At 44.9% G+C, this 21,163-nt stretch overlaps 4 protein-coding genes across 5 annotated transcripts in view; 2 read left to right on the forward strand and 2 right to left on the reverse strand.

Moving 5' to 3' along the window:
• Nucleotides 1-498: 498 nt before the first annotated feature.
• On the reverse strand, nt 499-3,913 carry cnep1r1 (CTD nuclear envelope phosphatase 1 regulatory subunit 1). The gene is made up of 6 exons (XM_086174931.1): nt 3,782-3,913; nt 3,208-3,279; nt 2,617-2,690; nt 2,164-2,273; nt 1,388-1,442; nt 499-1,284 (listed from the first exon to the last, which is right to left on the reverse strand). Exons 1-6 carry the CDS (start codon nt 3,804-3,806, stop codon nt 1,243-1,245), a joined length of 378 nt encoding a protein of 125 aa, XP_086031057.1. The 5' UTR covers nt 3,807-3,913; the 3' UTR covers nt 499-1,242.
• Nucleotides 3,914-4,720: 807 nt separating this feature from the next.
• Nucleotides 4,721-6,851, reverse strand: LOC147218061 (arylamine N-acetyltransferase, pineal gland isozyme NAT-10-like). 2 transcript variants are annotated; one of them, XM_086174934.1, is made up of 2 exons: nt 6,582-6,851; nt 4,721-5,626 (listed from the first exon to the last, which is right to left on the reverse strand). In XM_086174934.1, the coding sequence occupies exon 2, from the start codon at nt 5,624-5,626 to the stop codon at nt 4,754-4,756; it is 873 nt and encodes a 290-aa protein (XP_086031060.1). In that variant the 5' UTR covers nt 6,582-6,851; the 3' UTR covers nt 4,721-4,753. The 2 variants fall into 2 exon arrangements, with proteins under 2 accessions (XP_086031060.1, XP_086031058.1); XM_086174932.1 differs by having other exon boundaries at nt 4,721-5,630.
• Nucleotides 6,852-7,612: 761 nt separating this feature from the next.
• On the forward strand, nt 7,613-10,108 carry sdr42e1 (short chain dehydrogenase/reductase family 42E, member 1). The gene is made up of 3 exons (XM_086174708.1): nt 7,613-7,776; nt 8,064-8,142; nt 8,933-10,108. The coding sequence occupies exons 2-3, from the start codon at nt 8,081-8,083 to the stop codon at nt 10,029-10,031; spliced, it is 1,161 nt and encodes a 386-aa protein (XP_086030834.1). The 5' UTR covers nt 7,613-7,776; nt 8,064-8,080; the 3' UTR covers nt 10,032-10,108.
• Nucleotides 10,109-11,113: 1,005 nt separating this feature from the next.
• The window catches only part of wtip (WT1 interacting protein), a 28,539-nt gene continuing 18,489 nt past the window's right edge, over nt 11,114-21,163 (forward strand). Inside the window, exon 1 of the mRNA XM_086174935.1 lies at nt 11,114-12,701. Within this exon, the coding sequence (XP_086031061.1) occupies nt 11,246-12,701 (1,456 nt within the window). The 5' untranslated portion in view covers nt 11,114-11,245. The remainder of the gene's footprint in view (nt 12,702-21,163) is intronic.

Genomic DNA, 21,163 nt, shown 5'->3' on the forward strand with positions numbered 1-21,163 from the left:
TAGTATATCATGTTATATATAAAATATTCTTATTATATATTATATAATGGTCTTCATATATATATATATATATTTATATTTATATTTATATATTTAATGTATTTATTTTTGTTTGTTATTTTATTTTATTTTATTTTATTTTATTCTTGATGCTCACAATTTTGATGCTGTTACCCCATGTGCCCCCCAATTGGTCCTCGGGGAAAACTAAAAGTTCTTCTGATTCTGATTAAATTGGAATAAAATAGGGCTGATTTTTCAATAAATCAATCTAAGCAGTAAATCAGAAAAAGTATCTTACAAAATTACACACAAACTATACCCAGCAAAAAAAAAAAAAATAAAAAAAAATGGAAAGATTTAAAATTGATATAGATGACTTCTGTGAAAATGTCATTCATAAAAGGAAATGGGATAACAACAAACCAAACTTTACGGTCTTTCTACAGGAATTGGATCAATACAGCATCACTATAAATGGACTTCAGAACACCAAAGCAGTAAGAACAAACTTTATTTTGGGAACAATTATTTGATATCTGTGTGCACAAGTGAGTGTTTTTTTGTTCTACTCTTTATATTGCTTTTTGATTGATGATGTTTTGTGTTTCCCCTGGCTGAACAGATTTGTTGTGTATATGTATATTTGTTAATTCAAAAAACGATAAAATCATCCAATGCTTGTTGAATCTGCTTTCCTTCGTCTTGTAAAGAAAAAAAAAAAAAAAAAAAAAAAGATTAAGAGCTAAAAAAAAAAAAATCACCACTTGCAAATGTTGGAAAAATACATTTGCGATTCATTCTGGTGAATTTTTAAAATTTGATTTAAAACAAAATAAAATATGCTCCAGACATTCAGTATATTTATTAGGTAAATAGTTTTTTTTTTTTTTTTTTTTTTTTTAAAATAGACACATTTAGATAAAATACATGATTAACATCAGAGACAGAAATAAACATCTGATCCCACACGGGAGGAGATAAATAGATCCGTGCGAGTCGCCCAGCAGCTTCGGCAGTGACGTCCACACAGCAACACTGTTTGTTTTGTTTTTTTTTTTTAAAAAGAAGGCCGTTTAAATTCATCTCTCTCGTCCCTTTTCCGTCGAGAATGAGGGAATCTGTCCCCGGCCCCGTCCTTCCGTCCGTCCGTCCGTCCACTCGGACCACCCAAGTGTGCGTCGTGACCCTGAGTGACCTCCGGCGGACTGCGCCGCCCCGCCGTCAAACTCAGGCCGATGGTTATTGGATGTTCGGCCGGGGTTTGAGAATCAGCTTCCCCGTCTGGGGACAGACACAAACGTGATGAGTGTGTGGACACGTTACACAAAGGCAAATTGCTCAGCAAATATAATTATTTCCCTTTTTTTTTTTTTTTTTAACTTACATCATCACATGACATGTTGTATTCTGCTAAAACTGTCCGGCAGCGGGCGGCGATTCTGAGGGGCTCGGGTCAAAGAAGTGAACAGAACTGGAAATGTGAGTTTACGGAGCACAGACCGCCTTTATGTAGTAACGCATCTACTACGGGTCGAGTACCGTCACCACTCGCACATTTAGCACTAACAACTCTGACAACTTGTAATGTTCTTTAGTTCTAGTTGTGAATTTTTCACACTCACAACTGATGATGTTGTTGTTGTTGTTGTTGTTGTTGCTGTTGGCAACTTATCTACCGTCTATTTATTCATGGATTGTTTTTGTGTTGCTATCTCCTGTCTTCTGGCTATCTATTTATATTTACATTCAAAATTTATTTTAACATTATAACGGTTACGCTGCTGTGACAAAAGAATTTCCCCTATGGGAGTCAATAGTTCATCTTATCTTTACAATAGAAGTGCTTTAACAGCTCAAAAATCGGAGGAAAAAAAAATAATGTTCCAACAGGCGACAAGGAATGATTGACAACTTGAAGGCGAGTCTTGTTTTAAATATATCGAACCGCATCCTTTTGAGGGTTTACAGTGCTATTATGTTAACAAAACAGCAGAGCGGCAACGCCTCAGCTGCTACATCTAACACACACACACACACAACCTCTTCATTTCTTTGGGCTGGCTGACAGGCTAAATGAATTTAGCCAGTCAGCTAAGTGTCATCAATAATCCCCCGACTTTTCAGAGAGCCTAGCATCCACGACGATAAACAAAAGGATACATGGACGGCGCCACCACCCGTTTGTGAATCCCAGCGAAGAACAGGGCTATGAGAGTGATGCAGCTGATGGTGAAGAAGGGATGGTTCCATAGCGACGAAAAGAAAGAGACCTGCAAAGCAAGAGCAGCGCAGCATGTCAATCGTCGTTAGCGGTCATTTTCTCAGCATGTGAAAACACTGAGCGGTTTGAAATGACCGGGGCTAATTTGACCATTTTGGCCATTCATTAAAGAGTTTAGCAGCAAATGAAAGTGAGGCTGACGTTCACTGTCGGCCTAGACACCAATAAAGTATTTACAATTGCGGACGGTGCATCAACATATGCGAGGCGGTCAAAGACACTTTAGCTCTGGACCGCCAAAGTCCTTTCGCAAAGGGGGGTTGGGACAATAAAAGGTATAACTTATTAACTCCGACGGTGACAGCCTACTGGACGCCTGCATGAATGCTGACCTTCTGCGTGTCGGGGTCGATCAACCAGTTCCAGGCCCCAGTCGCCGTGCAAACAGAGACCACTATCAAAATCACTGAAAGGAGAAATGGTCATGAGTTAAGGTTTAGACATCTGTAAGAAAAAAAAAAAAAAAGTCTGCACCCACACCTGTAACGAGGTTATCTTTACGCGACTGCAACGGTTAGATAGAGGAGTCTGATCAGAAAGTCTGAAAAATAACTGTCGTTGTTTCATCAAAGTCTAATTCATAAAATGATTCAAAGAAAAAATGTGTTAAATCAAGAGGTACTTTGAGGCCAAAAGTAGCACACGGAGGAAAACACTGGATTTATAGCGCATTTAACGTGCGTGTGCAAGAAGATGTCTTCTAAACAAGAGAGAGATTGTTGTTGGGACAAATCGAATTACTTCTGCCCAAGCCAGATGATGCTCTGCTCCTGTTCTTCATCGCCGTGGTTTCATGTTTCAACCCGTGCACGGACAAAAAGAAGTCATGCATTACTGACAATCCACATTCCAGCAAATAACATCAGCATCTTTCGCTGCACTGACTTGAATAAACTCATGGGGGGGAAAGTTTGACAACTTACTTCTCCACCTTCCAGTAGCAGGCTGTAAACAGGATACATACTCTGTGAGTCGTCTCTCAAAGGCCTTCAGGTCTGGCAACAGATCAACACACAAGTTATGGTTCAAATTCGAGGCTTTCTGCTGCAGCTTAGCCTAGCTTGGATGGACAGATGCTATCACTGACTAGCAAAGTAGCTCATCTAAATGTGTAAACAAAAGTGTTTACTAACTTGAGTTTGGGGATCGATTCCCAAAGAAGGCGGCTAAATGTGTCACTGACAACTGACAACACTTCATAATAACGTATCGAGACTTGGCAGAGAACAGGAAATCGATAAATTAACAAATATTTGCGTGTTTACTAATTAGAATATGAACGTATACACAGGCATATGAACGGCGTATAAACGATGCTAACGTTACATGCTAAATGCCGTGTGCGGCATGCCGGCTAACATTAACGTTGCATTTAGCGTGAAAACAAGCATGAACATGGTCTTTTTTGGAAAACGGTTGCTCGAGTCGGGTATGACCGGACACCGACTTAACGGCTATTTCACAAAAGAGATGTCATTTAAGTGGCTTTCCGCGTACCTTCGGCCTGTTCCAGAGAATTCATGTCTGGATCTGTTCCCTGCGGCAGCCTGTTCAGGGGGTTGTGCCGCCGCTTCCTCTAAGGTTGAGCGACGTGCCGCCTAGACCAATCGGCATCCTCTCGGGCGCTCACGTCCGGAATGATTGGTGGATTTTCTGGGCGGAGGTCCCGCCTTCTACGCTCTTATCCAATCACAGGAGCCTGGGCGAGAGGACGATGCCGGAGAGCAATCAATTCATTTATGGTGGCGAGTATAATTACAAAAATAAGGCATGTATTTGCATACATTAACATCTAAATATTCATATTTATATCATTTTTCTATTGAATTTTAGACAAAATACACTTCGAAGAATGAAAGCAGATGTATTATTTGAATGTAATAATACTCCAGACTGAATTGTACCATAGAATCCAATAGAATAAACCTTTAATCATCCCACAGTGGGGAAATTTCAATTTTAATTGCACATTTCATATACATTCATAGGTTTTTCAACTGAACTGTCTATACATTCAATAAATCTAAGCCATTTCAGTGTCCTTATTGCACGTTTTGGCACCTTCAGATTAACTCTTTGGCTTGCGTGTACGTGTGAGAGGGGTGAATATTATTAGCCTTTTGCCATGTGCAGGTACCTTACTTAAATCATAACAACGTCCCCTCATTTGAAGAGGCTTTTCAAAAGGTGCTCATTCAAAGAAAATGACATCTTACATGTGTTACAGCAAATTTGAAATGAATAATATGAATGAATGCACCCCTCAACCTGTGTTATCTCCTCTCTCGTTTCACCATATTTGTCAAAATATTGATTTTAACATGTTATCAATATATATATATATACACTTCTTAATCAGGTTATATAGTATGTATAAATGTACGTAAAAATCCATACTGTTGATATAATGCCTGATACATATGTAGAATATAGAGGAAAAAATATAAAGCTTTTTTTTTTTTTTTTAGATCAGATAGTGAAGTCTAAGGTTTTGTTGACAGGTTTCAACTTGTTTTGGAGGGTGATGTTGAACTTATCCCTCAGAACTGACTCCACCTCATCTTCTCCGATGTCCCTCATGTGCAAGACATCGACCCCTTCCTCCGGCTTGTACGTGACCTCGCTGTACGTCCAGCCGATGAGAGCTCGGAACCCACCCGCCGTTTGCAGAGAGCAAATCGACTTGTTGGTGAACAGCACGTCGGGATCCGTCTGAAGCTTGCGGTTCGCCTCCGTGAAGTCGCCGGGGTCTCGCGGCTCCAAGGTGAAGCAGTAGATCTGCTTTGTTAGCTTCCGGTTCACCAAAGTAGATTTGGCAAAGTCTGGGTTGAGAACGTGCGGCTTCCTCCCGGTCTTCTCCAGCACCCATACGTCCCCTTTGTCCATCAGACGGAAGACGCCCGCCGCCTGGGGCTGGTCCTTTCCGGACACCAGCTCCAGCGGCTCCCACACTTGCGAAGACACGCCGAAGCTCACGTCCACGATATAAGCCTCGCCGTCTATCACGACCTTGTGGATAAGATGGGAATCCAAGGCCCCGAAATCATCCAGCTTTGTGTTGAAAACCCTGGAGCCCAGCAGGGTCTTGTCGTAGCCCATTTCTCCGAGCACCCAGCCGAACAGGAAGTTGTTCTCCAGGCACCAGCCGCCGCGGCCGGCCCTGACGATCTTGTCGAAAACCACCCGCAGGTCCATGACGTTCTTCTCTCCGCAGTGCACGCTGAGGTTTTCGAACGGGACCGTCATGACGTGCTGTCTGTGGATCAGCTTCAGCGTGGCCAGATCCGGCGTGTCGAAGGGACCCCGGAGGCCGATCCTTTGGAAGTACTCGTCCAGATTCATCTTGCTTGCAAAATAGAACGATATAAAAGGTGGACTTAAAGATTACCGATACGTAATAAAGGCAACCGGGGCGGTTGTAGGGGAGATTAAAACCGTGTAATCATATGCAGCAGTCTCAGAACACAATAACGCCACACTTTGATTTCTATTCTAAACAATATTCTGTTGTGTTTTATTCCTTTCTTGTAATTCTTATACATGGGTGCTGCTTGTTTCCTGCAGCGGCTCGTGACTTTGCTGGCTCTCATCCTGTCAGCTGTTCTCGGTCCAAGAATTTTCAGTTTTTGGAGGAAAACTGGATGCAATTGTGAATATTCGATAAATTTTCCACAAGTTAACCGCTTTGGACCTGTTTTCCAATAAACAAAATAAAAATAATGACACTTTTTTTTTTTGCATCGGTGTAAACATCACTTCAGTGGGTGTTTGCAATTTATGTCTTCAAAGTATTACAAGGACGGTGAGTATTGTTCTACACCCTTATGCAACTGCTGCTCTTGAGTTGGTCTTTATCTAAACTAATCATTTAAGCAGAAACAGAAAGCTTGATTATAATGATTGATTATGTGCGAAAAAAAAAAACAGAACGGTACTTACCAATACTTGTTGAATTGATTACAATGTGAATTAAAATGTAATTAAATATAGATTAATAATTAATTAGATTAAATTGAATGTGTCTAAAACTGGAAGAATTAAAAAAAAAAAAGAGAATAACCTCCGCTATGAAATCAATCTTTAATAAATGGTAATCACTCTGCAAAACACGTCTTGGATACATATATGTAAATGCATATATATATATATATATAGTGTGTGTGTGTGTGTGTGTGTGTGTGTGTGTGTGTGTGTTTTCTAAATTTGTCGCTTGCATAACATGCGTTGACGCTGCAAGTCGAGGTTAAGTTCATTAAATCCCGACTTGAGTTATCGGTGAAATGGAGCAGCGTCTTACCTGCAGACAGCGGTGGAAGCGACTGTTTGCAGCTGCAATACGACACCAAACAAGTTTTCTTCAATGTAAAAGTTTAACAAAGCGAACGCCCAGTTTTTTAAAAGCTCTGATTACGGAAGTACAATTCGCCTTCATTTTCGCCACGATTTCCGGTTGTAAAAGAGACGCATAAAAACAATTTCAAGTCTAAAACTTGGACTATTGGCCGGTAGATGATTCGTTGCTGCGAAATGTAATATTCTGCAGAGGAAAAAAACAGGGATCAAAGCGTCAAAAGGGGCATAGGATGAAGAAAGTTTGCGTAAAATCGGAAAAAAACTACAATCCCATAAGCCAGTGCGAAATAGTCCCTAGGATACGTCGGAAGGATACAGTCATTCATATCCCAGAAGTGATGCGGTCATTCTGACGCAAATGCCTGGAACTATTTTGAGTCAGTTTGACCGTTTAAATCATTAAAAAAAGATACTCGATAATATCATAATTTTATGTGATACCGATTAAGTATTTCGGTGGTTATCACGACCGATTAACTTTGTTTATTAAACTTTACATATCTTGTACCGGAAGTTGTTTATTTTTTTTCAAACGATGACCATGAAAAAGATAACACGCCGGTGAATTCAACATCCGGTGCCTTTCAAAATAAAACCAATTTTAGTAGTTAGAAAAGTTTCCCTTGGAAGGGGGGTAATTCAAATTAAATGTATACATGCGTGTTCCATGTATTACTTAAATAGAATTTCTAGCTAGGAAGTTTGATTTGCGAGTCGATTTAAAAGTCAATAGTACGGATTTTCTCATTATCACTTGACGTTAAGAGGCTGCCGAACGAGTGCAGGGTAATTGGATTGTGTTTGTGTAAAACTGAAAACACAACTATGTAAAGTTAAATTGTTTCGCCTCGTCCTAAATGAAAACATACATTATAAAATGTAAAATAAACCAAGCGATACAAGTTTTATTATGAAAGTCACGTTCCTTCATTTTCCGGTAACGCTCTTGTCTCTGTTCGTGGACTTGACGGCGCCGGGACGCTTTACGTAAACTGCTACGTGTTCTTACGTAAAGCCTCGGCGCCGTAACGGTGGGGTTAAACGTCCGTTTAACGGGCGACCAGGAGCGGGCATCGCACTCGTTCCCTCACCGGGATATCGTTCGGACGTTCGTACACGCCGCCATACGTGCACTGAAGGTAATTCGTACGCCGTAATGACTGTACGTTGGCGGGTACGTTTGCGCGGTGCCTCACTTGCTCGCATCTGTGCGCAGCTGGGCTTTGTGAATAGCACCTCACGCAACGTAAGCTAACGCGCTAACAGAGAAACTCCGAGACATCATGACGTCATAGCGGAGGGTCAAGGAACTAGATGTAGCACGTATCTGTCGTTATATATTCTCTATTTTTACACTGTAGAAAATAAGGGATTTTTTTTTTTTTAATTTAAATTCCTCTCTATTTTTTTTCTGAATAATCTGCAGAGTCTCCCTATCCGGCGATGGAACCCGTTAGCACCGATACGTTCTTAATAACTGGCGGCTGCGGATACTTTGGTTTTCGGTAAGTTTTTTTTCAATATCGGGACTTTCTTTTATCAAACAGAAAATAATATCACCAAACAATAAACAATGCACTCAACTTCAATAGAATGTTTAAAAAATGTATATATCTACCATGAAAAGGTATGTAGGCAGTGATAACCGAAAATGTGACGTAAGTCGTAATACCCACATTTCACCACAAGATGGCGCCACATTACCAGTTGGTCTAGAACCTAAAGTTACTGAAATATGTTAAAAATTCAAAAGTTTTCAAATCACCCACCCTTATCAGTATTTTTTAATTTACGATTTTAATTCGAAAAATATGTTTCTAACTTTTATGACAGATTTCTCCTTTTAATTTCCGTCTGCTGTACATGTGAATGATATGACTATATATATATTAAATATCAAACTCCATAAGTTTAGGTTTTTTGTGAGGATGGCATTATTTCTACTTTTATTGTTCTCCTCACTACCATGTCCATTATGTTTTTTTTGTATATTTATGCATATACTTACTAGTGCAACTTGTGCATTTAAATTAACATGCAATATTTCACTTTGCAGACAAATAGTACTCTTCTTTCATGTTTTTAAAGTAGTGCCAGAAAAAGACAGATTAAAAAAGTGATAGTGATTCACTGACTTCTCTCAACATGGTTTTAACTCGTTGGGACTGTTTTAGTCTTTTTCACTTGAAGTTATTACAAAAATTCACATCTTTCCCGTTGTTTTTATGAGATGCATTGATTTCATGTAAGTTTCCCTCCCATCGACTACAGTTTCTCTCCTCCCCCCCCTTGCAGCCTGGCGTGCTCGTTGCACAGAAAAGGCGCCAAAATCATTCTGTTCGACACCTTCCCTCCGCATCAGGACGTGCCTGAGGACATGACGTTCGTGCAAGGAGACATCCGTAACTACGCGCACGTGGAGGAGGCGGTGTCCGGCGTGGACTGTGTTTTCCACGTCGCCTCGTACGGCATGTCCGGCAGGGAGCAGCTGAACCGGCGTCTGATCGAGGCGGTGAATGTGGAAGGCACCGAGAACGTGTTGCGGGCCTGCGTGGAGCGCGGCGTCCCCAGGCTGGTCTACACCAGCACCTTCAACGTGGTGTTCGGCGGGCAGGTGATCGAGAACGGCGACGAGAGCCTCCCTTACCTGCCCCTCCACCTCCAACCGGATCACTACTCCCGCACCAAGTCTCTAGCCGAGATGGCCGTTTTGGCGGCCGACGGCTCGGCGCTGAAGGGCGGCTCGGGGCGGCTGAGGACCTGCGCCCTGCGGCCGGCGGGAATCTACGGGCCCGGAGAGCGGCGGCACCTGCCGAGGATCGTGGGCTACATCGAGAAGGGCATCTTCAGGTTCGTCTACGGCGACGCCGGAAGCCTGGTGGAGTTCGTCCACGTGGACAACCTGGTGTCGGCGCACGAGCTGGCGGCGGACGCTCTGACGGCGGCGAAGCGGCGACGCTCCGCCGGCCAGGCCTACTTCATCTCCGACGGCCGCCCGGTCAACAACTTCGAGTTCTTCAGGCCCCTGGTGGAGGGTTTGGGCTACCCTTTCCCCAAGCTGCGCCTGCCCGTCTCCGTCATCTACTTCTTCGCCTTCCTCACGGAGATGCTCCACCACCTGGTCGGCCCGATCTATAACTTCCAGCCCCTCCTGACTCGCACCGAGGTCTACAAAACCGGCGTGACGCACTACTTCAGCATGCGGAAAGCCCAGGAGGAGCTGGGCTACGTCCCGCTGGAGCGCAACCTGGATGAAGTGGTGCAGTGGTTCAGGAGCAGAGGTCACGGGAGGAAAGCGGCCGCCTCCGACCTCCGCCGACGGACGCTGCTCGCGCTGCTGCTCGCCGCCTCCGTGGCCGCGGCGCTGTCTTTCCTCCCGGTGGTGGGCAGCTGAGGAACCGCCGGTCGCAGCTCGGCATTCGGAGTCGTCTCAGACACGCAAAGTGCCTCGAATAAACACGTTTTATTCATTTCCCCTTCGTGTTTTTTAACTTTAATACCATCATATGTGAAAATACCATTTCGTACCTCAGAAAACCACCGCGCGCAGAGGAGGGTATCCTTTTTCGGACTCCCCTTGGCGCCACCTTAACATTACAGGGTCCAATTTTTTTTTTTTCTTTTTAAACCAGCAATAAAAACACATTCCCTTACCTCACCATGAATTATGTTTTTTTTCCCCTCTCTCAAATAGCCACCTGCTTTCAGACCATCATATTAGTGGAAATCCCTGCACCTTGCAGTGGGGGGGGGGGGGGGGGGTAATTGGAGCACATGGGTTCACTATGCCCCGAACGAGACAAGTCAGGCAGATTGGTTTATAAAGTGTGTTTTTTTTTTTTTTGATATTCCTTTCACCTGGTGTAAAAGTGACGTGCGGAGGGGGTGGAGGGGGTTGCCAGGTGCGGAGTTGAATTCCCGACCGGAGTGGACACCCCTCCTCCTCCTCCTCCTCCTCCTCCTCCCTGCAGCCCCTCGCTGAGTTGGTCGCAATCATTGTTTCTCCGCAGCATTAACCACATTCCAGAGGGGCGCAGCGCAGCCCGTCTCCATCCTCGCATTCCTTTGACGCGAACAAGTCCGCGGATCCACGCTTTCCCGAACCCCCGCCACGCCGTGCACACGCACACACACACACAAACACACACACACACACAGAGGAATACGTTCACGTCGTAGTCGTCGCACTTTTTTTTTTGTTGTTGTTGTTAAGGGTGCGCGGAAGGGGACGTGAATTTTTTTTCCGGAGGAGTGAGCGAGTGTGCGGGTGGAAATTCCTCCGCGCGGCGCGCCATTGACTGTAAGGACCTTTCAACTTAACCAAAAAAAAAAAAAAAAAAAAAAAAACAAGTTGACGAGCATTTGCGGCGGAAAGTGCGTGAGAGAGTTCGTGCGTGTTTCCTCCACCTCCACCCCTCCCGCAGCACCGCCTCCACCCCCGGATGACGGCGCGGGAGGCGGACGATGCCGCGCCGTTTCTCCTGCGCACGTCGCCGGACCGTGTGAGGGGAACCGGGGGCGACGGTTCTCCCTCTCCCTCCTTCTCCCTCCCTCCATCTCTCTCTCTCTCTCTCTCTCTCTCCCTTCCACCCCCCCCGTTCATGTGAAATGCGACCCGCGCTCCGCGGAGCGACTCGTCCTCCGCCTCCTCCGGCCGACATGGAGCCGCAGCGCTACCCGGAGGACGCGGGGCTCCGGGCGGCCGCGATGATGGACGAGCTCTCGCTGTACGAAGGCTTGTTCGCCCCGCGGAGGGACCCGCAACTACCGCCGCCGCCGCCGCCGCTGCTGCTGCTCGACCCGGCCGACGGCACCGCCGCGCCGCACACGCTGGAGAACTTCACCCCGGGGAACAAGGTGTACACGGCGGCTCCGGTGCGCCCGGTCACCTGCAGCTGGCCGGTGCCGGTGGACTTCTGCGCCCCGCGGCGGGACGAGGACGGCGGCTGCGCCCGCTCCGAGGTGGCGCTGCCGTGCTACACCGGCGCCTCCGAGCGCCACCGGCGCTTCTCGCTGGAGGCGCACCGCTACAGCACCGGCTCGGCTTTCGACGGCGTGCCGCTGGGCAAGCAGACGTCGACGTCGGCGTCGGCGGCGGGCAACAGGTGCAACAGCGTGTGCGCGTCGGCGGCCAGCCCGCGCTGCAGCCCGGCGGCGGCGGTGGTGGTTGTGGCGGGCGGTCAGGAGCGCCACGCCAGTCCGCGCTGCAGCCTGCTGCACTGCGAGGGCTCCGGCGTGCTCAGCCCCAGGTCCAGCTACGCGAGCACGGCCAGCGACACCAGCAAGCACTCCAGCCCGCGGGCGAGCGTGCACGGCTGCGACTGCTGCTGCGGGAGCAAGCCGAGCAGCAACCGCACCAGCGGCATCAGCATGGGCTACGACCAGCGGCACGCCAGCCCGCGCTCCAGCACGGCCAGCCAGTACTCCTTCACCGCCAGCCCGCGGTCCAGCTACTCCGACTCCCGGTACGGGCCGCCGGCGGGCCACGACCCGGACGCCGGCGCCGGACCCCTGGCCAGCCCGCGCTCCAGCATCTGCGGCCAGGCGTCCGCGGGGGCCCACGGCGGGGGCCCCGCCTGCGTGGCCAGCCCGCGCTCCAGCATCTCCAGCCACAGCTCCCGCAGCTCCCGCAGCTCCCGCGGCTCGATGAGCGCCTACCCGGAGCTGCAGCTGCCGTCGCCGCGCTCCTCCGTGCTGGGCTCCGTGCACGACGACGCGCTGCTGCTCCTGCAGCAGCAGCAGCAGCAGCAGCAGCAGCAGGACTTCGCGGACGCCAACGGCGTGCACGGCCGCCTCCACCTGCAGGGGCCCCCGGAGCCGGCGGCGGAGATGACCGCGGGGTCCCCGCCGCCGCAGCACCACCAGCAGCTCCAGCAGCCGCCGGCGGCTTTCGGCTTCGGCGTCCCGTCCAAGGCGGCCCCTCCCGGGCCGCAGAGGTTCAAGCTGCCCTACCAGGCGACCCCCAGCCGGGACAGCGGGCCCAGCCAGGCGGAGCGGCGGCTGGAGGCGCTCACCCTGGAGCTGGAGAAGGAGCTGGAGATGCACATGAAGAAGGAATACTTCGGTGGGTGACCCTTCCCGTGCGTGTGTGCGTGTGCGTGTCACACTGTATCGTAAGACACCGATTTCAACATTTCTAGTCACTTTACTCCTCTCATGTTGATGTTTGGAAGTTCTCCTTTCAAAGCATGTGCACAGAGGAAGACACTTTTCTGCTCCCGCCATGGCCGGAGACGCAGGGTGGATGTTTGGTCGCTGATCGATTCTGATCGATTCTGATCGATTCTGATCGATCGGCTTTTAGTTTCTGCACGATTTCCGACATTTTTTTCCAAATCGCTCACGCTAAACGTAGACCCTCTGGACCCGGTCGGCCTGCGGAGCGACCTCTTGGCCCCTGCGGGTCATCCCAGACGGGCGCGTCTCCTCGGCCTATATTCGGCATTGGAGCCTCCAGCTGTTGACGTCCTGTACACACACACACACACACACACACACACACTCGGTGTGACAGATAAGAGTGACTTTGCAGGGCAGTTGTAATTTCTGTCCTGGCACGGCTAACATTTGCACAGAGCCCTTCCTCAATGGAAGCCTGTGTTGGTCCAGGCCGGGCCGCCCTCCGCATGCAGAGCAGCGTGCACGAGTGTGTGTGTGTGTGTGTGTGTGTGTGTGTGTGTGTGTGTGTGTGTGTGTGTGTGTGTGGTGGGTTCTCTGTGAGAATGTTTGACGTCCGATTTGGGTCATTAGAAGTTTGGACGCGAGTCTCCGAGCAGGTACTCGGGTTGTGTTTACAGCAGGGAGATCTTCCAGGAGGAGCTTCATCTCCCCGGAGGATCCAGACTTCTCGGTAGGATCTTGATCTTCAAGTAGGATCCCGAGCTCCTGGGAGGATCCCGATCTCTTCAGGAGATTCACAAACTTTCAAGAGGTTCCAGATCTGTCAATAGGATTCTGATCTTTTCAGGAGTATTCAGGACTTTCAGGAGGATCCCGATCGCTCAGGAGGTTACCGATCTTTTCAGGAGATTAGCATATTTTCAGCAGGATCCCGATCTTTTCTGGAGAATCCTGATCTTCAATTAGGATTCCTATCTTGTCGTGAGAATTCAGAACTTTCGGGAGGCTCCTGATCTTTTCAGGAGATTCCTGAATTTTTAAGAGGCTGGGGATCTCTCAATAGGATCCTGATCTTTTCAGGAGGATTCAGAACTTTCAGGAGGATCCTGATCTCCCAGGATGATACAGATCTTCTAAGGAGATTTGTGAATTTTCAGTAGGATCTAGCTCTTTTCAGGAGGATCCAAAACTTTCGGTAGTAATCCGATCTTTTCAGGAGGATCTCGATCTTTAAGTAAGATCCAGATCTCCCAGCAGGATCCCGATATCTCAGGAGATTCCCAAACTTTCAGGAGGATCCTGCTCTAGGAGCATCATGATCTTACTGGAAGATCCTGATCTTCGAGGAGGATCCTGCTCTCACTGGAGGATCCTCATCTCAGTGGGATGCTGATTTCTCAGTAGGATCCGATCTTTTTCAGGAGCATCCAGAACTTTCAGGAGGATCCTTGATCTCTCAGTAGGGTCCTGATCTTTGCAGGAGGAACAAGAACTTTCAGGAGGATCCCGATCTCTTCAGGAAATTCTGGAATTTTCAGTAGGATCCCGATCTTTTCAGGAGGTTCCCAAAATTTCACAGAGATTTGGATCACTCGATCCCAATCTTTATCAGGAGGATCCTGATCTCCTTGGAGGATACTGTCTTTTCAGGAGATTCCCGAATTTTCAGTAGGATCTACCTCTTTCCAGGAGGATCCCGAACTTTTAGTCGGATCCCGATCTTTTCAGGAGGAGCCTGATCTTTTCAGGAGGTTCCCAAAATTTCAAGAGGTTCCGGATCTCTCAATAGGATCCCGATCTTTATCAGGAGGATCCTGATCTCCCAGGAGAATACTGATCTTTTCAGGAGATTCTCAAATTTTCAGTAGGTTATAGCTCTTTTCAGGAGGATCCAGAACTTTTAGTCGGATCTTGGTCTTTTCAGGAGGATCCTGATTTCCCAGAAGGATCCCGACCTTTTTCAGTAGGATCCAGAACTTTCAGTAGGATCCCGCTCTTTTCAGGAGGTTCCCAAAATTTCAAGAAGTTCCGGATCTCTCAATAGGATCCCGATCTTTATCAGGAGGATCCTGATCTCCCAGGAGGATACTGTCTTTTCAGGAGATTCTCAAATTTTCAGTAGGCTCTAGCTCTTTTGAGGGGGATGAAGAATTTTCAGTAGGATCCTGATCTTTTCAGGAGGATCCAGAACTTTTAGGGGATCCTGATTTTTTTTTCATCTCAGGAGAATCCCCATCTTTTCTGGATTATCCTAAACTTCCAGGGAGACCCTTTGATGGTTCACCGTACAGATCTACAGCTCCTTGAATTCAGATATTTTTTGAAGAAGAGCACGGTGGCACCCCGTGATGAAGAACCCTTCAGGTCCTCCTCCACCGGGCCCCGACAGCTGGGCCCTTTGGGAGCAGGTGACGAAGAAGAAGAGGAGGAGGAGGAGGAGGAGGACGGGACAGGAAGTAAGGCGTGAGCCAGACGGCGTGAGGGAGGATGGAGGAGAAGAAGAAGAAACGAGAGGGTGGAACGCAGGGAGGAGGAGGAGGAGGGCGGAGAAGAATGCAGTCAAAACCAAGCCCAATAGAGACAGCTCTGTTTCCGTAGCGACAGTGGAGAAATGGATCGGCAGGCTTTTTTTTTTTTTTTGTTGTTTTTTTTTTTTTTCTGTGTGTGTGTGTGTGTGTGTGTGTGTCACTGGTCCGCTCTGCTCTGCTGGCCTTTGTGTGGCCTCTGTTTGTTGTGGTGGCGAAGGAGCTGTAAATCAACAGCTGGCCCGATACAGGCCTGCAATTCAGGCGGCAGGGTGACCCCCTCTTCCCTCCTCCCTCCTTCCCTTCCTCCCTCCTTCCTCCATCCCTCCTCCCTCCTTCCTCCATCCCTCCGCTGTCCTCCCCCCTCGCAGCCCTTCATTAACCAGCCAGTGGGGAGTCGGGCAACACCAGATACTTGGCACACGATGTTGGCTGGCGGGCCAGACATAGTTGGTGGGGGTCAAGTCTGATCACCTGCCCGGAATTATAATGGCAGTAGTCATGCACATGGCGGCCCGACACACACACACATGCGCGCACACACACACACACTTGTGGACAACTGTGCCACGCCGTGTTTTTTTAATTTTTTTTTTTTTTTTTGTCAAAGGCGGGCGGGAGAGAAATAAACCCCCGACGCTCTGCTTCTTTTATTCTGAAAAGCATCCTCATTTTTAATTATTTTTTTTTTAGCAATAATTTTTTTGTAATCGGAGTAAATTTCAATTTGTGAACAATGTTTTTTTTTTTTTCTTTTTTTTTTTGCACTTTTCATGAATTTACTCATGTTAAATTAAGAATAATTTGACTGCTTAATCCTTTGTCAGCCCCCCCATGATTAATTTATTTTTGAATAATTACATCATACTGCAAAAATGGTTTCACAGGATTTAGATGATTCGTAAGTTATTATTTAATTTATTTATTTGAGGGGAATATTGCCTTTTTGTCTTATTTATGGTAAAATAAATATAAAAGTAAAAGAATAATAAAAGAATAATTGGACAGGTTACTCCTTTGTCAGCCCCCCCCTCTCAAGACATGATTAATTTATTTTTGAATAATTACATCATACTGCAATTTTTTTTCACAGAATTTAGATGATTAGTAAATTATTATTTAATTTCTTTTTTTGAGGGGGGGTATTGTTTTTTTTTTTCTTATTTATGATAAAATAAATAAATAAACAACATTTATATTTTTTCTAGTGAGAATTCACCATGACCTGGATGACTTAGAACCTTCATAGCGCTAATGATAATAATGATTATTAGAAATATTTCTAATATACATTAATATACATTTCATCCTTCTGCCTTGAGATAATATATTTTGAAAATTATATTGAAATGTTTTGAAAATATTTTGACTTTTTTTTTTCCTGTTTTTTGTTTTTTTTTGTTTGTTTTTAAATGACATTTTCCGAACCAGCATGTGAATTTTAATATATTCTCTATGATAATGATAATAATCTTGAAACGCGGCGGATCTCTTTGAAATCCGGAAAGTTCTCATCTCGTTCCTTGTTTTCCGTCTGAGGCTGAGGTGGCCGTGCACGTGGGATCAGATGTATAAATGATGGTGTGTTTGATCCGAGCTTCTGACGCTGGAGTTTCTCTTTTTATTTTACTTCTGAAGTAGAACCTCCTCCTCCTTCCAGGGAGAGGAGAGACGTTCCTCAGAATCCCACGGACGGGTTGTAAATCCAGGAGGTTCCTCCAGGTTCTGGGTTGTCTGGTATCGGCGCTCCGTGTTCTTCGGTTCATGTTCTCTCCAGGTTCTCCATCTTTCTCCAACGGTCCAAAATCGGTGCTTGGAGTTCTCGCCCATCAGCGAGAAGGTTTCGAGTTCTACTTTGGTGTTTCTCTTAAGGAGATCTTAAAGTTCTTGCTGGTCAGTAATAAGGTTCAGGTTTTAATCTTAAAGTTCTTGCTGGTCAGTAATAAGGTTCAGGTTTTAATGCAGTGTTCTTCTGGGTTCTCCTGCCTGGGTTCTCCTACCTTGGTTCTCCTGCCTGGGTTCTCCTCACATCCTCCAGTCAGGGTCTCTTCAGGTTCTCCCTGGGTTCTTCCTCCCACAGGCCAAAGCCAGTGCTTAGACTGTAGCTTAGGGCAGTTAGCTTAGACCAGTTAGCTTAGCCCTGAGTTTAGACCTTAGCTTGGACAAGTTAGCTTAGACTTGTTAACTTAGCCCTTAGTTTAGACCAGTTAGCTTAGACCTTAGCTTAGATCAGTTGGTTTATACCTTAGCTTAGACCACTTATCTCAGACCTTAGCTTAGACTAGTTAGCTTAGACAGTCGCTTAGACCATTTAGCTTAGCCCTTAGTTTAGACCTTAGTTATGACCAGTTATCTTAGACCTGTTAGCTGAGACCTTAGCTTAGACTGTAGCTTAGACCAGTTAGCTGAGACCGTAGCTTAGATCAGTTGGTTTAGACCTCAGTGTAGACCAGTCAGCTTAGACCTTAGTTTAGACCAGTTAGCTTAGAACAGCTAGCTAGACCTTAGCTTAGATCAGTTGGTTTTGACCAGTTAGCTTAGACCAGTTAGCTTAGTCCTGTTAGCTTAGACCTTGGCCAAAGAGTAAGAAGGTTCTAAGTTCTAAGCCTAGTGTTCCTCTGGGTTCTTGCTGTGTGGGTTCTCCAGGTTCTCCTTCCTGGGTTCTTCTCCTTGTTCTTCCCAAAGGTCCTCATCAACCCTTGGAGCTCTTGCTGCTCAGACCTCAGGTTTCAGGCTCTCATCTGGAGTTCCTCTGGGTTCTCCTGCCTGGGTTCCCTCTTCCAGGTCTTCCAGGGTCCAAAATGAGTGCTGAGATCTCCAGTCCTGCAGCGAGAAGCTTCAGGATCTTCAGCATTCTCCCTGTGCGGAGTTTCCATGTTCTTCCCGAGCCTGCTGGGGTTCTCCTCCAGCTTCTCCTGAACCTCTCCACGCTTCCTCCTGTGTCTGCATATCTCTCGATCTTTGTCTGGGTTTTATCTTGCCCTTCACCGCCTCGCTCTCCAGCCGGACAAACCTTCTGATAACATCTTCTAGAAACATCCCAGGCATCCCCTCCTCCTCGTGAAGAACTCCTGAAGATGTTCTTGCATTACAGCCTTACTTTATTTTTATTTACATTTCGCCTCCTCCTTACATTTATACTTGAATCATATTGTCTGCGGTAGTGAATTATAGTGTTATTACACCACATTGGACGGCACTGTGTTATTACTGTGTTATTACTGTGTAATAACACTAGGGTATTCTGAAAAACATCAACTATTTTTTATAAAAAATTTTAAAGTAAAGTGAAAAGAAAAGAAAAAGGAGAAAATTCAGATGCATGTTCATTCATTTTTCCATGTTAAATATGGAATTAAATAAGGAATAATTTGACTCAAATTTGTCTCCCTCCCCAGGGATGTATTATTATTTTATAAATTATAATGATTATCACTTTATTCTCACACAATCAGTATTGATTATAATGATGTACAGAATTTCAATGATTTAATTTTATGTTAATTTATCAAACAATTATTAAAATGATTAAACTTTAATTTATTTGGAGGGGGGAATTAAGTCATCTTTTTTATGGTTATTTAGAAACGTCTTAAAATTTCAAAGTTAGCCTTGAGATATTTAAATGTTATTACTGTGTAATAACACTATATTCTGAAAACATGTTATTTAAAACATTTTTTTAAAGTAAAACACAGCTCAGGAAAAATCAGCATCTTGTTTTTGCACTTTAATTTAATCATCCACATTAAATAAGGAATAATTTGAATAAAATTCCCTTTGTGTAGCCTTGTAGAGACTTTATTATGAAGTAATTTTACAAAAATTATGAATATTATTCTGTAATATGATGTTATGTTACGTATTCTGAAAACATCAATTTTTCAACTTTTTTTAAAAATAAATGATAGCTCAAAAGGATCAGCCCCTAGTGTTTCATTTATTTATCCACATTAAATAAGGAATAATTAGAATAAGATTTGTCTCCCCCTCTAGAGATGTTGTTATTATGTTATTTCATAAATTATAGAAATTATGTTGTTTTATAATTATAGTAAATATCATGACTTTATTCTCACTCAATCAGTTTCAATTATATTGTTGTATAGCATTTAAACATATTTAATTTTCGGCAAATGTATTTGTTAAACAATTAATACAATTATTATCCTTTTTTTAATGTATTTGGGGGGAATTAAATCTTTATTGTTATTATTTTTAATATTATTTAGAAATGTCCTCAAACTTCAAAATTACACTTGGGATATTTCAATTGTCAAAGCGTCAAAGATCTCAGGGTGTTTACTTTTGCCCACCTTTGCGAATGGAAAATAAATGAAATAATGTAAATGAAAATAGATCTAAAAATCACAGCTGCAGGGGAATTAAGGAAGCTTTATTTCTCACTTCCGCTTTTGTCAAAAGAAATATTTTAACCATTCTCTTTGGTTCTCCTTTAACTGTCTCGCTAAACCCGGTTCTGCTAAATCCTCACCCTCTGGCCCGCAAAACAGGAAGTGGAATGCAAATCGCAGGATTTACCGTTATAACCTGGTGATAAAGCTTTTTTCTCAGCGTCCAAACAATCAAATCTGCGAGTGAGAATCGCTAAATATAAGGAAAAACATCGGGACAAGGGAGGGAAGAGGCGCCCGGAGGCCGGAAACGAACTCGCGCTTGGTTTTACTCAGCGTGGATGTGGCTCTTCGCAGTGTGCGATCTATTTCCCTTTTTTCTTTTTCTTTGAAAAAAGCTTCCTGGAAGATGTGTGTGTGTGTGTGTGTGTGTGTGCGTGCCCGGTGTACAGCAGACGGAAATAGAGATCAGACATTCCAGCTGGTTACAAGCCAACTTTTACTGCAAACCCACAGCGCATCTATGTAATATCTGTGTACTAACTATGTACTAACTATGTAATAACTATGTAATAAGTATGTAATAACTATGTAATAAGCCACGTGGGGTTGGGTGTGTAGGACGCGGCTTCCTGTAGGCATGGCGACCCTGAACTCACCCCCTCTCGGGTTTTGACCCGGCTCTCGCCGAGGAATGTGACCCCGGCGCAAGGTTGCCTTGCTCAGGGAGGGCGAGGACGAGGTCGGCGCTCCGCTTTCCGTTTCCTTTCACCGACTCTTCTTTTTTTTTTTTTTTTATTTCTGTCCCATTCCTAATGCTACTCCGCCGCCGCTCCGTCTTCATCACGGTTGCCATGGCAGCGGGTACGGCGTTTCGTCGCGTTCAGATGTTTCGCCCCTCTCTGTGGCGATGCTATTGTTTTTAGCGTGAGGCTAGTTTGAGCGCTTTTCTAAAGGTAAATCACCCTTGTTTTTGCACTTTCATTCATTTTACTATATTAGGAATAATTCGGCTAAGATTCCCTTTGTGTCCCCGCTGTAGAGATGTTTTTATTAAGTTATTTTACAAAAAATATGATTATGTATTATTATCTCACGTAACATATTCTGAAAACGACCATTTTCATTTTAAACTTTTTTACAAAAAATAAATCACAGCTCAGGAAAGATTAGCATCTTGTTTTTGCACTTTAATTTATTTATCCACATCAAATAAGGAATAATTTGAATAAAATTCCCTTTGTCCCCCCCCCCCCATAAAGATATTATTAGTAAGTCATTTTACTAAAATTATGATGATTATTATGTAATATTATGTTATGTAACATATTCTGAAAACGTCCATTCATACATATATATATATATATATATGTATATATATATATATGTATACTGTTTGCATATATTTTATATTTGATTTTTTGAAGGTAAATCACAGCTCAGGAAAGATCAGCGCCTTGTTTTTGCACTTTATTCTTATTAATTTGAATAATTTGACTAAAATTCCCTTTGTCTCCCCCTACATA

This window comes from Fistularia commersonii, chromosome 27 (assembly GCF_037954325.1).
Source record: "Fistularia commersonii isolate RoL2024-O1a breed Wild chromosome 27, RoL_Fcom_v1.0, whole genome shotgun sequence".
NCBI classification, from domain to species: Eukaryota; Metazoa; Chordata; class Actinopteri; order Syngnathiformes; family Fistulariidae; genus Fistularia; species Fistularia commersonii.